We start from the raw sequence: 19,263 nt of genomic DNA, 5'->3' as shown, positions 1-19,263 counted from the left end.
GTAGTAACAGTTTTTTCCTCACATTTGTGCTCCAAGGGTAAGCGGTGGTTATTAAATGACTCAGTGGTGTGGATTGTTTGCATAACTATGAACAGTCACTGGCTCGCACCTCATCTTTGTAGTACATGCTAATATTTGACTTAGATTAGTCTTGATGTTGAACAGGATTTTGTTTCTTTTCTGTTCCACAGAAACCAAAAAGGTTTATTCATCGTCAGCAGAGTTCTTCAGACGTCAGAGATGTTTTAACGAGAATATTGTTGCGTCTTTTGCTTCTGTTTTTATTATCAATCTTTCAAACAAACTTACTCACTAACATGCATATTTAAAGTGGAAATACATTTAGATTTTCTGTGGTCTCTAGTGTAAATGAATGCCTTGTGAGTCATTTTTTAGAGGCAAAAGCTCTGGTGCTCCTGTTTCAGGAACCAGAAGTTAGTTGGAGGAGAGGGGTTTACAAGATGGTAGGATTTGGAGTCTTACTCATTAACTTTCATGATATGAAAATATCTCACCTCTGATTGGCTAACAGCAATGCAACTTTGTGCAGACTTCCTCACCAGATCTCATTGTTACATGCTTTGCACATTTCCCTTTTCCACAATAAAGAGTAAAAAGCAGGGGCGTGTCCAGGGAATGGCCTGGGGTAGCAAATGCCACCCTTGGAATCTGATTGGCTACCCCAGGTGCCACCACACTGAATTCCCTTTAAATAGGCTTTTCATTGTCCACAAAAGGCTTGGGGTAAAAAAAATGAATGCATAACCATTGGTGCCACCCATGCACAGAGTAGTGCCTCAGGTGGGCCACCCCATTTTAAAAGATCTGGACATGCCACTGGTAAAAAGAGATCCAATCTGTCTCTAACGTGCTCTGTCGTCTTTCTGTTGACCTGTTAAGCCTTCACCCAACTGTTAAAATCCCTCTCTGAGACACACACAAGGCTTTTTAGAAAATTACGTTAAAATCAAGCTCAACAGCGTTGCTATGGAGACCTTATCAACCGGAAACACAGAACGTAATGTTTGCACAGATTACTGATACTAAGTTTGCTGCAGATGCTTAAAGCTGTGCTGTCATTCAGAGCACACACACACACACACACACACACACACACACACACACACACACACACACACACACACACACACACACAAACACAACACCACCACCACCACCACCACCACCACCATCATCATCATCATCATCATCATCATTATCATCTGCTTGTGTTCTCTTGCTATCCAGGCTAGTGCAGAAACATGACACCCCTCTAAAGGTGCCTACTTAAAAACTAAACCTTGATGCATGAGATGTCTTCCTTCCTAGACATTTCATTTGAAACAAACAGCTGTTTATCACCCGGAAGGCTCAAAAGTGCTATAGCCTAGCCATTTTAAACTTTATTAACCATGTTAACAAAAACAAGTATGTTCGTAAGGTAAAACATCACAATTTGTGTGTGTTCATTTTTCAGGTCAGCTGAGCTGCCTGTTCCATTTCACTCTCCTGCCTTTTTTAGATTGATGCACACGGATGCACCTCAGGCTTTATCTGTCTGCCACTTTGTCTCTCTCTCTCTCTTAATACCCCCCCCCCCCAACCGTTTCTGTCAGTTGTTAAAACAGAAATCCAGAATTATCCTGTTTTCAGGAATTATGTATTATTTTTGGTGTCCCCTGGTGTAGGCAATATTTAATTTTCTTTCTAAGCCCGACCCCATCCTCCAAAACCCCATTCTGTTCCTATGCTGTTAGCGTTCGATATTAGCGTTACACTTCCACTTGCATGCAGATCTCAATCACAGTGTGCGCCCATTGGTACAGATTTGGTGACATTTGTTATGGAAAAGTAAGTATTCTATATATATAGGGCCTTACATGGACAAGCACCATCTTACATTGGTGATCTTCTTAGTCCCTACACCCCCAGCAGGTCCCTGAGGTCCAGTGACCAAAGCCTACTGGTTGTGCAGCACCAGGCTAAAGACCAAAGGTGACAGATCATTTGCTGCTGTGGCCCCCAGACTCTGGAACTCTCTCCCCCTGAGCCTGAGATCAGTGGACTCAGTGGTCTCCTTCAAAAAGCAGCTGAAAACTCACTTGTTCAAGCTGGTTTTGGTATGACCTTCTTCACCACTCTCTATTCTGCTCTCCCCACCTATTCCACCTTCCTCAGGATCCACTGATTTCCCTCTTTCCTATTCACTCTCTCTCTTTCTCAACATTGTTTTTTATCACAATTGTCTATTTTTTGCTCATTTTAAATATATTTTTAAAACTTTTCTAAATGCTTTTTCATATTTTTACATTTTTTGTTTTTGTGAAGCGCCTCGTGATTTTTATCTTGAGAGGCGCTATAGAAACAATATTTTCTTCTTCTTCTTTTATATACAAGTACTGGTCATATTTAGAATATCATGACAAAGTTGATTAGTTTCTGTAATTCAAAAAAAAAAACTTTTATATTGGATTCATTCGTTACACACTTTCTGATACATTTCAAATGCTTATTTCTTTACTCTTAAGTTATAACTGACAACTAATAAAAATAATAACTAATAAAAAATGGACAGCTGCTGAGCGGTCCAGAGGTTTGTTCTCTGATGGAAGTGAATTTTGCATTTCCTTTGTAAACCAAGGTCCCAGAGTCTGGAGGAAGAGAGGAGAGGAACAGAGTCCACGTTGCTTGAGGTCCAGTGTGAAGCTTCTACAGTCATTAGCCACGGTTACATGCGCCAAATTTCCCCAATCCGATTCAAATCTTGGTTGATCGGAACTCCCGAATCTCTGTTTACATGCACACTAACTGAAATGGTCCGATCATGCCGTGAGTTTATATGCGCCAAGTATTCAATCAGATTAAATAGGTTGAGCATGTGCAGAGTTTTCACCCCTGAAAAAAAATCGTAAACAAGCATCATGAAACAAAATGAAAAATGTCAAATCACAAATAACTATTCTTCCTACTTTCCCGATTCAGTTAATCAATTTAATGTTTTTATTTTGCTCACAGAAGCTACGTTTTCTTCAGTGAATAACTGCAGGTCTACGCTTTGCTGCGTTTTATTATTAACAATATTAAAATAAGGGAGGGTTATCCTTGTCTCTGCCTCTTGATCAGCTGGTCTGCAGGTCTAAGGTGACTGCTGGGCGCTGGGCTGCCCGGGGGTGCGCATGTAAACGTGGCTATAGATGGTTTGGGGTGCCATGCCATCTGCTGGTGTTGGTCTATTGTGTTTTCTGAGGTCAAAGGTCAACACAGCCAGGAAGTTTTAGAGCACTTCATGCTTCATGCTTCCTGCTACTGACCAACTTTATGAAGATGCAGATTTCATTTTCCAGCAGGACTTGGCCCCTGCACACAGCGCTAAAGCCACCAGTACTTTGTTTAAGGACCATGGTGTCCCTGTTCAGACCCAACAATTCAGAAGAGCTGAAGGCCACTATCAGAGCAACATGGTCACTTATTCAATTCAATTCAATTCAATTTAATTCAATTCAAAAGAACTTTAATCATCCCCGAGGGGCAATTGTTTCAGTACACACAATTCCAAAATCAGACATACATACATAGACACATAAGTCAAATCAAATCAACTTTATTTATAAAGCGCTTTCACATGCCCAAAACGGACAAACAAAGCGCTGTACACCAATAAAAATCACAACAATAAAACAGACATAACCATTTAAAATACAATAAGAAATCCCGAGTACAAGTTCGCAATCCATATCAGTCCTGTTTCCAGAATCAGATCCAGACACATTCAAAGTGATGCTGCCCACGCAATCCCAACTTCAATGTCTAAACGCAAACGAGAACAGATGTGTTTTTAGTCGGCTTTTAAAGGTCTCCAGTGATTTGGCCTGCTTTACGTCGGCTGGCAGCTCATTCCAAAGACTTGGTCCGAGCACTGAAAAGTCACAACTCCCACGAGACTTCAGGCTGTACCTGGGCACAGTTAATAGTCTCTGGTCAGCTGACCTAAGGGAATGCACCACATGTCGGTGGATGATGTCAGAAAGGTATTTAGGTGCCCCTGAGTTTAACGCCTTAAACACAAACAGGATAACCTTAAACCTGATGTGATAAGAGACAGGGAGCCAATGCAGGGCACGTAGGACTGGTGTAATATGTTCAGACCTCCTGGTAGATGTCACATGACAAGAATTGGTGACTGTGGTCATTCGCAACGTGAGTCGCGCTACCGTTATAGATCAAGAGGGTCTATATGAGGTTGGAGTCAGGGGTAGGGGGAACAAAAGGCACTTCAGGGTTACCTCCAACAGAGAGGATAGCTTTGCCATGCAAAAAGACACCTCAGACAGAAATGCACACAGACTTCAGACGATACACAACATAAGTGTCCACTAGGTGGGGAGGTAGGGCTGGGACCGTCCTCACTTCAGAGTGTGCAGCCGCAAGAGCAGCGCTCACCACCTCCGTTTGGATGGGGGAGGGAGATTATTGGGTTAGAGGGCACATTGGGTCCTAGAAACGGTTCCACGGCCTTCACCGGTCACAGTCTCGTTCAGGCTGGGATAGGGAGAAAGAGTTTCCATAGCGACAGCAGCGTTCCACATTTCTTCTGAGGGGAGTTTACACTTCAGCCTCACAGGCTTCAAGGGCCACCTTATAACACCTGAGCAGTGTCACAGACTGATAGACTCCATGCACCACTGTGTTGCCGCATTATTCCAAAGAAGCTCCAACTAAATACTGAGCGCTGTACATGCTTATACTTTTCAGTTGGCCTACATTTCTAAAATTCCTTGTTTGCATTGGACTTAATAGATATTCTAATTTTCTGAGATACAGATTTTGGGAATTTAATTAGTTGATCATCAATATTAAAAGAAATAAACATTTGGAATATATCAGTCTGTGAATTAATATAATATACAAGTTTCACTTTTTAAACGGAATTACTGAAATAAATCTATTGTAATTTTATGACCAGCACCTGTGAAGATCAATCGATTAGGCTTGGGCGGTATCCAGATTCTTATACCGTCTAACTTTCTCCACATTTGACCAAGGTGTACGGTATTACCAGGGCTAAATTAAAAAAGTGGAATTATCAAACTGTTGGTTTGGACCTTCACTGTTCAGAAACTGAATAACAAACACTATAACTAAAACAGTAACAACAAAACACACATAATATTCACTTAAAAAAATGCAGCTTATAAAAACCTACCTTTTCGCCTTAAAAACCAGCTACTGTTCCTTAACCGGCTTCAACCTCTGACTGCCGAAAACCCGCTTCGATGAGCTTGTGACATACACCAGTAACTGTTGGGTTAGCCGTGACATCTGGGGAAAGCTGGCTGCATATTTCCACCAGAAAAGCGCGTTGTCAAAATTGACAGCTTCTCCATAACCATTGACAACACCACGGTTACCCCCACCCCTCAGGTTGAGTCTGGGCGTCATCCTCGACAGCTCTCTCTCGTTTCAGGCTCATATCAATAGCATAACTCGGTCTGCACACTTTCACCTCAGATCCATAAATCATCTCTGCCCTTCCCTTACGTCTAACGCTACAGCCATCCTAGTCAATAGCCTTGTTACCTCCCGCCTTGATTACTGTATTTCACTTTTGTATGGTCTCCCTAGAAAACTCACTCATAAACTCCAACTTGTTCAGAGTTCAGCAGCACGCATTATTAGTAGAACTGACACTTTCCACCATATCACCCCAGTCCTCCAGTAGCTTCATTGGCTTCCCATAAAATTCAGATCCATTTTCAAAATTCTATTCCATACATTCAAAGCCATCCATTCCATATCCCCTCCATACATTGCCAGCCTCATTACCATTGCTACACCCTGCCGTTCTCTCAGATCTTCCTCCTCCATCCATCTGGTAATTCCCTCATTCCACCTCAACACCACGGGTAGTCGGGCTTTCAGCTGCTCTGCTCCCCATCTCTGGAACTCTCTTCCTCCTGACATTAGAAACACCGATAGCTTCAACCTCTTCAAAACCAAACTCAAAACCCATTTGTTCCGAACTGCTAACAGCGACAAAGTGGCACTACCTCTCTCTCTGCTGCTAAAGCTACTGATAGCAAATGCTACGGGCTATGCCTGAGCGTGAACGCGCATGAAGCAGCCTGCTCGACCCGAGCAGCTCTCTTTTTCTGTGATTTTACAGAAAAATAGGCAATCACAGTAAAAATGCCAGGGCTCATTCTACAGGACCAGGGCATTGCAGGAGAATGTATGAAGAAGAAATGTATTATTTCTATACATGTTTTGGCTGTCAAACTTCTATAATGCCCCTTTAAATAAAATGTATTGTTATTATTGTTGTTGTCTCTTTTAATAACAGGCTCCAAACAGAAATGCTATTTCAGCTACGGCGCGCTCTTCTGCGGTTAACAATTATCAGTGTTTACCAGCCCTCTGAGAACCAGCTGCTGCTTGTGGCTCCTAAGGCTAGGTTAAAGTTAAGAGGGGACAGGGCGTTCTCTATTGCGGGTCCGAAACTGTGGAACGCACTGCCCCTAACTATTAGGGACTCTCCATCAGTAGCGGTTTTTAAAATGAGGCTGAAAACCTACTTTTATGATCTGGCTTTTAATTCTGTGGGTTAGCAATCGTTAATGTTTTATATTTTGTAATTCTCATTTGTGGTTTTAATTATGTCTGTAGCGTTATATGTTTTATTGTTTTACTCTTTTGTTGTACAGCACCTTGGTGGCATGCTCATGACTGTAAGTTGAGCCCTCCTTTTAAGTTTGCTTCGAAGCAGAAATACTCCCAAACTGCCGACGTTGGGTTGTTTTTAGACAGCAAACCAGGCGATCAGTAACATTGGAGCACCACAGGGGACTGTACTCTTACCATTCCTTTTCACCCTGTACACCTCAGACTTCCAGTACAAATCAGAGACCTGAAATACTCAGATGACTCTGCAGTTGTCGGGTGTATCAGAGATGGACAGGAAGCTGAGTACAGAGAGCTGGTGAAGCGCTTTGTGGCATGGTGTGGAAACAATCATCTGACCTTGAACGTGAACAAAACAAATGATAAATGACCCACACTTGTATAGCGCCTCTCAGAGTAATGACTCCAAAGCGCTTTACACTACAGTGTATCATTCATCCATTCACACACACATTCATACACTGGTGGGGATGAGCTATGATGTAGCCACAGCTGCCCTGGGGCGCGCTGACAGAGGCGAGGCTGCCGAGCACAGGCGCCACCGGACCCTCCGACCACCACCAGCAGACAAGGTGGGTTAAGTGTCTTGCCCAAGGACACAACAGCAGAATTCTCTGTCCGGAGCCTGGATCGAACCTGCAACCTTCCAAAGGAGATGATTTTAGACTTCAGAAGAAACAGGGTGAAGTCAAACACTGTTTCCATCATGGGAGATGAAGTGGAGGTGGTTGAGGAATACAAATACCTTGGAGTTCACCTGGACAACAGACTGGACTGGAGAAAGAACAGCGAAGCCGTTTACAAGAAGGGACACAGCAGACTGCACTTCTTGAGGACGCTTAGGTCCTTCAATGTTTGTAGCAAGATGCTGCAGATCTTCTACAAGTCTGTTGTTGAGAGTGTAATCTCTTCAGCCTCGTCTGTTGGGGTAGCAGCATCAGAAGCAGGGACCTGAAAAGGCTCAACAGCCTAAAAACAAAGGCTGGTTCTGTTCTGGGGACGACTGTGGAACCACTGGAGGAGAGAATGCAAAGAAGGATTCTCCAGAGAATCAAGAAAATGATGGACAACCCTGAGCATTCTCTTCACAAGACTGTCCGACAATGGAAGAGTGTCTTCAGTCAGAGGCTTCTTCAGTTTCGCTGCAACACTGACCGCTACTGGAGATCCTTCCTGCCAACAGCCATTGTAATATGCAATAACCCTTTGATGACTTGATTATTATTATTATTCTGAGCTACTACAGCAATCAATTTCCCTCTGGGATTAATAAAGTATTTTTGAATTGAATTGAAGTCAGCCGGTGAGCCAGCTGCCATTTTTATCTTGGAACGCCGTCCTCCGCCCTGTTACGTGATGACATCACGTTCATAACCTTTATGGAACATCTCTAAACGTTGGACAAAATATTTAAAACTATTAAAGTAAAACTGAGAATTCAGCCATGGTTCTGTTTTGTAGATGACTTTTATTTATCTTTTTTATTTATTTTTATTTGTTTAGTCCTCGTCTCCTGCATGTTTTTTAATGACAGTATTGGAACTGGCACTGTTGCTATCTTTTAGCACCGCCCAAGCCTACCACTGATGGATTTTTGTAGCAATGAATATGTCACGTTGTTTGTTGCTCTGATTGGTCTTCGTGTTGGCCAATTACACGCAGAGACATTTTCAAAGACAACTGCCCCACAACCGAGCTTTGTCTTTGGGTCATGCCCAGACTACATATTTACATATATAAGATGCTTGCTAGGCTAAATAACACCTAGCCACTAAACCGATCATCAAATTTCAACTGAATATCTAAATGTAGCCCAAATACTAAACGTATTCCTCAAGCTTTAAATTTAGGACCACCCAGAATTTTGGTGTGCAGAAATCACTGGGATGGTGTGCTTCTTGTTTTCAGGCACAGCATAAAAACAAGCCCACACAAACACATCATCTTTGCTGCAGCAGTTTTTTATGCCTCAAGCTGCTAAGCTCTTACAGTGGCATTGTTTACTCTCTTTTGCTCCTCACTAGGTCTGCAGCTCAAAGCCAGGGTCAGTCGAGGACAATGCTGGTTGGTACTGCAGAGAGAGGCTCGCTTACTGCAGCACAAACCCGTATAATGTATTCCACCTCTAAAGGAGCATGCAGACAAATGTGTGACGGTGTTTAATTTAGTTTTCAAACATTCAGTTCATGAATTACAGCCTCCTAGATGATTCTTTGACCTCAACAGTTGCAACTGACTTGATAGATTACAGAACGTCTGCTGAACCTGCTGTCGCCCTGTGAATGCCTCTTGTTTTTTGCAGCTGTCAGTGCCCAAACACTGCTGTTGCTTCATAACATTTTCTGTATAAAGCAGATCTCTAAGATATTTTAAAAAGGATCCCTTTGAGTTTAGATTTTTAAAAATCTAGAATCTAAAGAAAGAGACGCATTTTATTGGTACAATAATCCATGATCCATCCATCATTGACTACACCCGCTTATCCACGCAGGGTCATGGGTCAACAATTCATGTGACCCTCAAATCTGAGTCAACAGAAAAGTTTAGTTGCTGTTGGCACATACACTTTACAGTTAAGGATTTTACCCAGGAGACGTATGCTATCAGCACAACACGGGGGCGGGGGGCTGTCTGCATCACCTTGGAGAAGTAAGTGTGTGATACATGAGCACAAGCCCAAGGTTTATAGGAGAATGGCATCTTAACACCATCTGTAGTTTGGGAAAACAACTTCATGAAATTTGATTTTTTTTGTTAACTGGAACAAAACATGAACACCCAGAGAAAGTGCGCTAGTGCTAGCTTAACTCTAGCTAGGCAAACACATGTAAAGGAAATGCACCACATCCTTATAGTACATGATGGAGGAAGCCTTTAAAACTTATGGCATTTCAGGAATTCTGCTTCACTTTGCAAAGAGTGAACGTTGTGTATGTGTGCAAGTTTGCTCACAGAATTCAACTTTTTTTTTCTTTTATGCTAAATTCCAGATATGCTGTCTGGTTGTGAATGCAGCTTTAGAGACCATCCTGTCTTCAGCTGATTAAGAGACAATAGCAACAGGTGTTACAGACGGGAGTCTTCCTAATGAGTTTCCCTCATGAGTGAAGTGAAAGTAACTTCTTCCTCCCTGCTGACTGGTAGAGAGATGAAAAGCGTAAACATGCTGTGTGTGTGTGTGTGTGTGTGTGTGTGTGTTCATGTGCACGTGTTAACTTAAGCATATTTACAGAGGTTTGACAGGACACACACTGCAGCTGATCTCACCAGCAGATGATTCTCAGTCATTTTTAGTTTGTTTCTGTTAAAAAAAAACATTTCATGTTTATTAAAAAAAATTACTTTTATAAACATCTTCATTTTCTTCTCATTTCTCACAATGTGGCTTGTTTCCTGATTACTCTGGTAGAGCGGGCTAGAATGTGTTGTCAGCTAGCTCAGGGTCAGAACACTCAACCTTCTCCTTGTATTTACTGTTGGTAGCCCCGCCCCAAGACATTTTGACCAATCGGCAGACTGCATCGTCTCACTTTGTTTGTGGTGACATCAGGGCTGGGCGATATGGCCTCAAATCTGAAGCATGTGCGATTACGATATGTACTGCGATATATTTTTTCCTTTGTTTATAATGTCAAAATGACATGCTTTAAAAAATCCTCATATGGAAAATATATTGCAGCAGAATAAAGACGTCCAAAAAGCGTAGAATGCTCCTCCTCCTCCCGCTACATGCTTGCAGTCACTGCCATTCTGTTGTTACAATGTCAGCACGGGTGCACATCTTAGTGACATCATGTGATATCGCGGTAGAGCCAAAAACTTATCATTACCCAATTGTATATCGTTTCTACCTTATATCGTTTATATTGCCAACCCCTAAGTGAAATATTGTGTTTCATTTTTAGTTTTATCTGTGTAAAAACAAACCAAACCACCGAAGAAAAATCTACAGATAAAAACGGCTTGAGGCCAGAGCTAATAAACAGGATGTGAAAATGACCCAAGAGTGTTTGTTATTTTGATCTTATTAAATGTTGTGGCTCCTAGCTAGCTGCAAATAAAACGAAGACTCCTGTAGAATAGTAATGAGATCCGTTACTAATAATAGATGCCTGTTTATAGTGCTGGTCATCATTAGATGACTCGTAATAACCAAAATAAACATTTGAATGTACAGCTGCAAGATTAAAACTAAATAACTTGACAAGAGCAACACTTGAAGTATCAACATGTCATTCATTCACCTGTCTGTTGCTGCAGGTTAATGTTCGCGTCACCACCATGGACGCTGAGCTGGAGTTCGCCATCCAACCAAACACAACAGGCAAACAGCTGTTTGATCAGGTAACACACACACACACACACACACACACACACACACACACACACACACACAGGTACACGAACTGACCTGTAGCAGTGAAAGGGTTTTTTAACAGGTAGCTGCTACTTGAGGAGAAACTTACCTCTACTTTAGTAAACTCTGTGACCTTCTAGAAGAATCCCAGTGTTTCCCGTCCATCACTAATGAGAAGCGCTGCTGACTGGTGTGTTTGTACCAGCAGGTACGTGGCTAGTTCTGGGTTGGTGTTGGTCTGTGGTATACAGAGTGCCCATTGTGTAATCAAGGAGATTTTAGAAGACAGATGATGGGTGGAATGGTTGGGCAGCTCTAGCTCCTGTGTGTGTGTGTGTGTGTGTGTGTGTGTGTGTGTGTGTGTGTGTGTGTGTGTGTGTGTGTGTGTGTGTGTGTGTGTGTGTGTGTGTGTGTGTGTGTGTGTGTGTGTGTGTGTGTGTGTGTGTGTGTGTGTGTGTGTGTGTGTGTGTGTGTGTGTGTGTGTGTGTGTGTGTGTTGCAGCCAAGCGAAGTAAAAGGACAGCTTTCAGTGTTTCATATCAGGCTGTACAGGGTCGTCGGGGTTGTTCTGATACAGATGAAGGAAAGCACAAATCCAGATAAAGCTGTTTTCAGCTTTTTGTTTGACTCTTTTATTTGCTTTACACCAAACCACAACTAATTATTTAAAACTGTTAAACACTAATTTGTTTCTTGTCACATCAGATTAAATCTACACTGTTATTGTATGAAAATCCCAGTCAAATCCTGTGTTTATGTAATAACTGTTTTGTTTTTACTGTGCTGCTGAGCATCACTGAATATGTGGGAGCCCTGTGAGTTGGTCTTGTCATTAAAACACTAAAATGCTGATAAACTTGCTACTGATATGGTGGCTAAAGCAACAATCTGGAGTTTCCCTTCATCAGTAATTATGTACTGTGGTATAATATAAGCAACACGTACATTTTTTGCTAATCCCAGTCTTGCACAGCCTCATGCTATTAGAATTAAGCTCCGCTCAGCATTAGCTTATAGTGATAGACATCAGCTTATGTACAGATTCAATTCAATGTTATTTATGAAGCACCTTCCACAACATTACTGGAAGCCTAAGGTGCTGAACACCATCATAAAAAACATGAACATAAAAGCAAACTAAAGATCACAGGAATATAAAATAGTAAAACAAGAGATAAAAGCAATTATAAAAGACAGTAAAATAATAAAAGATAGGGCTAATCAGTTAAAACAAATGACAAAAATGAGAACAAATGAAAAACATTCAAACCAATGCCAATCACAGAGCGTGTGCGAGCGCTAGAGGACATACCTAGACTAATGCAGAGTTGGCGAACATTTGTTATGGATAAGTAAATCTTAGTTTACATATTTTTAAATAATTATTTATATGTACAGTGCTCTGCATAAATGAGTACACCCCAATTATAGTCTTAACCCTCCCACTGTCTTTATGGGTGACCCTGCGAGGAAAGTTGACCATTGAGGAGGGTTGATAGTTTATCCCTTGAGGTCCACTTGGCAGGGGTGAGGTGGTACTCACTCCTCACCCCTGCCACGTGGACCCAAGGGATAAACCATCAACCCTCCTTGATGGTCAACTTTCCTCGCAGGGAGGGAGGGTTAAAAGAAAAGCCAAACTTAAGACTACAAAAGTTGAATTAACAGGCAATCAACCACAGGTGAGTCTAATGACTCATTTAAGAGGTGTACAGCAGACTGGTGACTATAAAAGAGCATCACTTAAAAAGAAAAGCCATGTCATGCTGTCAACAATGGCTCCATGTGTACGAGAAATGTCACAACACCTGAGAAAGGAAATCATTTCTTTTCACAACAAGATGAGGGCTACAAGAAGATCAGCAAGGCTTCACATATCAGTCAGAATACTGTGAAGGTAAGAAAGATGGAAGTGCAAACATCTTACAGAGACGTCCAGGCCGTCCACAGAAGTTAACATCTCAACAGGAGCATCTGCTGATGAGAAGGGTTGAAGAAAGTCACCATGCAAGTTCACTGCAGTTAGCTAAAGCAGTTGAAAGCCAAACTGGAGTGACCGTTTCCCGTGACACCATACGGCGCACACTGCAGAGGAATGGCATGCATGGGTATCGTCCACGAAGGAAGCCTCTCCAAAAGCCCACGCACAAAAAAGCGATTTGCTCGGGCCCATGCTGACTACTGAGACTCTGGAGCGATGAGACAAAGATCTCCGTTTTTGGAACTAATCGTTTCTAAACTGTTTGGCGTCGTAAAGGTGAGGATTTCAAAGAGAAATAAATGCATGGTGCCTACAGTGAAACACGGTGGTGGTGGTGTCCTTATGTGTGCTGCATGGGGGCTGCATTTCATTGATGTATCATTAACTCAACAGTGTACTGCTCTATACTGAAGGAGAAGAGGCTGCCATCACTCTGTGCACTTGGTCGTCGTGCACTTTTCCAACACGACAACGATCCAAATCACACATCTAAAGCTACTGCTGCATTTCTGAAGGAGAACAGGGTGAAGGTGACTGAATGATCAAGTATGTCTCCTGATCTGAACCCAATCCAACACCTGTGGGGAATTCTGAAGCAGCAAGTTGAGCAGCACTCTAAATCCAGCATCCAGGCTCAAAAGATCTTCTTCTAGAAGAATGGAACCAGATGTTGCAATATGCCGCCAACTTGTTCATTCCATGCCTAGAAGACTTGGTGCTGTCCTTGAAAATCATGGTGGTCATACAAATAAACTAGATGTGTTAGTTTTTGTTGTGGGGTGGATTCATTTTTGCTTCAGCCAATTTTAGTAAAACAGAAGATTTTGTGATCTAACTTAAGTTTTTGGAACAATTAAGAAAGACTGTGAGCTGGATCTCATTTTTCTGGCAGGAGTGTAGATGGTCAATAACTCACTGATGTGTTTTGGAGCCAAGCCATGAAGTGATCAAAAAAGCAGGATTTTAATGTGAATCCCGTAGCATAAAGGGTTATATGGTCACACTTCCTGCTGCATTTTGAACCAGCTGAAGCCTTTTCAAGGATGATCGTTCCAGACCCAAGTAAAGTGAGTTGCAGTAGTCCAAACGACAGGAAACAAGCACATTGATGACATGTAAAAACTTCAGCAGGAAGATATTGTTGTACCTTTGCTAACAGCTTTAAGTGATTAAACCCTGATTGGACTACATCACTCACCTGTCTCTTCCGCCAAAGAACCACCAGGAAAGACTTTTCACACAAGACTTTACTAAGGATGAGCAAGGAATGGACGGACTGACCACACTAAGACATGTTGTGTGAGAACACAGCAGAAGCATTTTCTCAGCTGTTCGACTACTTTTATAAATTACTGTTAAGAGCAAAACGTCATCCTGTCTGGTTCTTTCACTGCTGCACAAATGTTACAATATTAAGAATTTAGTTTACCTCTACTGTACATCTTCAGGTGCACAAATAATTTTTAAAAAGCTGTGAGCAGCGGCAGCCGTGGAGTTCACAGATGATCTCTGAAAAATGTCTGTTTAAAGGTAGTTTTATTTATTTTTATAAGTTAAGAGAAGAAGCGGACATATTTTCCCAAACGCTGTGTAGCGTTGTAAATCTACATAACTAAAATTAACGCTGTGCTATTCAGCTTTGTTAGATTCTGAGAAAGATCAAACAATTTGACCTTATGAACTTATATTTACATAGATATCCACGGATATTTATATAATCGATATAAGTTCATACACCAACTGGCTTGGTCTATATTTAATCCAAAGATTAATATTTAATTTAAGAGATTTAAATTAATAACAAAAGTTTATTTATTAAATCAGAAGACTTAAAGGAATCTTTGCTTGTTCAATAACCAAATATACACCATTCTGTGTTTCATTTCAAAGAAGAGTCAGGTTTAATAAGTTAAGAATTTATTACTAACAATTTAAAAATGACAATTTATAAAACTTTGATATTAAAACTTGGTATTAAAAGCAACCTGTGTCTGGATGAACTAAAATGAAATGTGTGTGTTTGATGTGTGAATGGAATCTCAGAAGGTTCCTATCAGAGAGAGAAAACGCGTTCTGGGTGCAAGAGTTGCTTTGCAGCTGAGCTAAGTTATTTCTTAAAGAAACAGGCATGCGGACGCAGTCTGTCGGAAGTGTCTACCTCACCCAGTTAGGAGACCCCCTTCTTGGATCCGAGATGTCAGGAGGAGCTGATGACCCCCAAGCACGAGGTGGGTAGAAGAACCTTAGTGCCACCAAATCGGTCCTGAGATGTCTCCGGGTCACAACGACTAATGAAAGTGGTTGCGTCTCAAAAATCAATAATTCTGAAGGAGTTTTGCGTCAGCTGGTTGCAGATGGTGTTTCTTGTTGAAGCAATTCTATCAGTGTGACAGAGCAGCTTAGTAGAGGTTTCGAGCAGCCGTCTCGATCCTCTGGGACTCTCGTCGCCACGGAGAGATTTTTGGTGAGCTCATAAAAACTGAACTTGAACTGAGGAGTTTAGGATTTAACAAACCTCAGGACACGCCCTCTCAGAGATAGAAAGCTTTGGTTATGGAGCAAAGACATGTGAGAGCAGTTACCTTTAACCCTGATGTCTGAGTCCTGCATGGTGTGTACAAGTGCACATGACCTTCTTGTCACTGTTAGACATTACTGATTATCATAAATAATAATTATTATTAACCAAAGAATAATAATTCATTTTGGTAATTAAATACATTAATAATGAACCATGATGATTATTTATGATGAGTATTTATGAACATTGTAATAAACAGTGAAAAGAGTTGATTAAAAATTATTTTTTTAAATCTTGAAGTGTCCTTCATCTTGCGGACGGAACAGCAGTCAGATAAAAGGCAGTCAGATAAAAGGCAGTCAGATAAAAGATGTTTGCAGCAGACTTTATGTCTCCTGTGCTGGATAATCTGTGAATAGAAGTACAGCTTGACACAGCTCGACCTAGCTGGGGAAGTGTGACCTTTGGGTCACAAATGAGGTCATTCATGTTGCTACAGCTGCATCAGTCTAAGGGTGTTTTTTCAATGCCAAGGAACCTCGTCTTGATGTCTTGACCCCGCCTCGGTTGCCTAGGAGATACGTCATCAGGAGCCGCCAAGACATGCTCCAGTGTTCATGTTCTACCGAGGCGTGTGTTCTCCGTTTATTAGCCGTTTAGCTAGCTGAGCAAGGATACTCAGGAGGTGTCTTGTAGCCTAGCCTTGGTCAAAAATTACCCGGAATACAGCGCGGTATTTTCTAAAGGATGGCGGATCAGAAGTCGGCAGCTACTTCAGGGGAAAATTTCAAGGTTGCACACGTTCCGCTGATGTTTCTCACCAGCTGATGGAGGGCTCTAGTTTTGTTGCGTCGTTCGTGTCAGCGGACACGGTGGGGGGGCGGGGCATGACGCTTAGCCTGGCGGGTGGCCAAACAAAGCCTGGCAGGTGGCCAGGCTTATAAAGCGCTGGGGGAAACCCTGTAAGTGTTTCAGCTCTGATGGCCGGCTAGACGTGTTCATGAGCAACATGCCCAGCACTAATCACCGAAGCAGAGAGCGATATATTTTTGTACCTTTAGATGGTACTGTCTGTAAAAAACTCCACATTTCTGCTTTAAGTCTTGTTTAACGTCAATAATAATATCACAGCAAACATTTTGATTCCTATGAATCAGGTTCCAGGTTGTCATGCTTTCATGCTCATGACAGTGACCTATTTGACCAATCAGACGGGCTCCAGGCTCACACCTGAATCACCTTTGGGATACAGGAGGGATGTCCAAGGAAGTTTGTGAGGTTAAATTGTTATAGTCACAATAATCCTTCTAAGGATTAGAGTATTTGCGGCTGTAAGAAGATAAATGATTTTACTGAAGCAGAAAGATAATCAGGAATTTTTTTTATTTTCATTTGATTACGATGTAGTTTCAAATAAAGTCTCTGGGAGATGTGATTATAGTGAGCTCTGTAATTATGTGTCCTAGAAGAAACTGTTCATCCTGATTGTAGAAATGTCCTGATTCACATGAATGGAAGATTATTTCATTGATGAAGAGGCTAAAAATATGCAGCCATTAGCTCCACCTAATACACACTCACAGTGTGATGAAAAGGCTATTGTTGGATGAAGAGCTTTTAAATCAAACAAACCGAGGAAAGCCGCCACTGAGCATGAACACTTTGGGTGTTAATCACAGAGGTCTGATCCAGAATGGAGTCCTCTTCTCTGTTCCCAGCGTTCCTCTTTAAATCACACTCAGAACTCCTCCTGAAGCGACATAGTGAGCTCTCAGCTCCCTGATACATCATACGCACAGGAGTGTGTGTGTGTGTGTGTGTGTGTGTGTGTGTGTGTGTGTGTGTGTGTGTGTGTGTGTGTGTGTGTGTGTGTGTGTGTGTTAAAAAGTTACAGGTGATAAATTAATTTGTCGTTAAAATCATTTTCTTTGAAAAGACTAAACAATAAAGGAGAAGTTGCGTCGACATCCATTGATAATTGCTTCTGATCACATCACAACCCCATGAATCATAATCAAAGCTCGAGGATCCTAAAGACCCCCCTCCTCCCCAGCGTTTAGTTTGTTTATGAGCTTGTTTTTGTGCTGAGATAATTATGTGCTGTCATATTGACTTTAAACTCACATTAGCGTCTGTCTACATCTCCCCGGGGGTGCGACTTTAAAGTCGTGTGTGCAGGGCTGTTTCTAGCATGGTGGGGGGCCCTATGCAAGATAATGTTCTGGGCCCCCCTATTTTGACAAACTGCAATTGATGATCTACAAACACACCATGAATTGTCACAAATTGCAAGCAAAACGTGGTACAGTATTAAAATTAAACACTCATTCAAGGAATATAATTAACTAATAAAAACTAGAAAGCAGTCAGAGTGCAGACCTCCAGCCTGGGAGGGGTGTTCACATCACACATCCCATAATAATGGGGCTAAGTGCATGTGAACATGTGTGACAACAACTGATTAAAGACTCCTGTAGCAAGACAGTGGTCAAGATTACAATATTTCTGATGGTCTGAGATGTAATTATTTTCAGTGTAACTCTGGTTTTATTGGTCTATTAACATTTAAAGCTGGTGTGTGGTTTATAATTGGGATTTTAAACCAAAACAGCATGTTATAACTGTAATTAAAAAAACATTTTATTTTTCTTCAGAAATTTCTGAATAGAAAATGTGAACGCACATGAACTTCAAATATGAAATAGCAGAAATCAAGCATAACATGTATTACAACCTTGTATTGATTTATTTATATGTACAACTTTCAGTGTCTGAGTTTCCGTAGATATTGTCTCTCAGTGTTCAGGTGTTCTTAGCTGTTGTGGTATTCTGCAGGGCAGTTCTTGTCCTGCTGCAGAATAAACTATTTCTTGCACTCTTTGCACATCCAGGGAGTGTTTTCTATTTTGCACAGTGCATACCTGTTTCACTCCTGACCTGCCCTCTGTGCTTTGTCCATTCCTTCTCCACTGGTCCAGGGGACAGGGATGTGACCTTGAGCGGAGGTCACTGGAGGGTTTTCATTCTGTGCACTCTGCTGCTCCTGAAGTGGTTAATGTTTCATGGCCTCCTTCTGCTACTTGTTGCTGATGTGTTTGTGGAGCTGGTGGTGAGAGGCAGCTGATAGCCCAGGGTTCTTCTGGGGGAAAATCTGGGTGCCGTGGGTCGACGGTACCTGGGTCTGACTTTGTTGTCCAGGAGTCCAGAAGATGTAGAGCATCTCCAGCAGCATCCTGTCTCTGACACTGTCTATTGCTGGTGATGGTGGATGGCTCTTCATCAGAAGAATCTCTAAAATTAGAAATACATCAGATTTTATAAAACATACTCATTTGGTAAATACTAGAAATGAAAACTGTAAAAAAAAATACGGAAGTAAAGCTAGAAATATATTTGAACTGTAGATAAACTTACTGCAGCTGTGATGGCAAATCATCTTCATCCACACCTGAATCCTCACCATAGATGTACATGGACCTTTTGTTTTCCTGGAAGTAGTAGTACATAATAGTATAGTAGTAGTATTAGCAGAAATACTAGACAATCGAAACTGGAACGGGTTTAGTGTAGAGATACTTGCTGCATTTGAGATGGAAAAACAATGTGGGCACATCTTGCTCCTCATCATCAACTTTTGAGGGAAGTTTCCTCTTTCTAGAAGGTTTCCTGGTTTCTGGTTTATTTACAAGAACAAATCTAACGTATAAAATAATAAAAAAGCCTCATT

The 19,263-nt window shown here is 41.6% G+C and overlaps 1 protein-coding gene across 3 annotated transcripts in view; it reads left to right on the top strand.

Annotated features, from left to right (window-relative positions):
- The window catches only part of LOC107389636 (radixin), an 88,281-nt gene that overhangs the window by 50,344 nt on the left and 18,674 nt on the right, over positions 1-19,263 (top strand). For all 3 annotated transcript variants that reach the window (XM_015965876.2, XM_015965875.2, XM_070544075.1), the window contains exon 3: positions 10,939-11,022. In XM_015965876.2, coding sequence (XP_015821362.1) covers positions 10,939-11,022 — 84 coding nt within the window. The remainder of the gene's footprint in view (positions 1-10,938; positions 11,023-19,263) is intronic.

The sequence above is a fragment of the Nothobranchius furzeri genome, chromosome 14 (assembly GCF_043380555.1).
Source record: "Nothobranchius furzeri strain GRZ-AD chromosome 14, NfurGRZ-RIMD1, whole genome shotgun sequence".
In the NCBI taxonomy this organism is placed as follows: Eukaryota; Metazoa; Chordata; class Actinopteri; order Cyprinodontiformes; family Nothobranchiidae; genus Nothobranchius; species Nothobranchius furzeri.
This window is presented reverse-complemented; position numbering and strand designations above follow the sequence as displayed.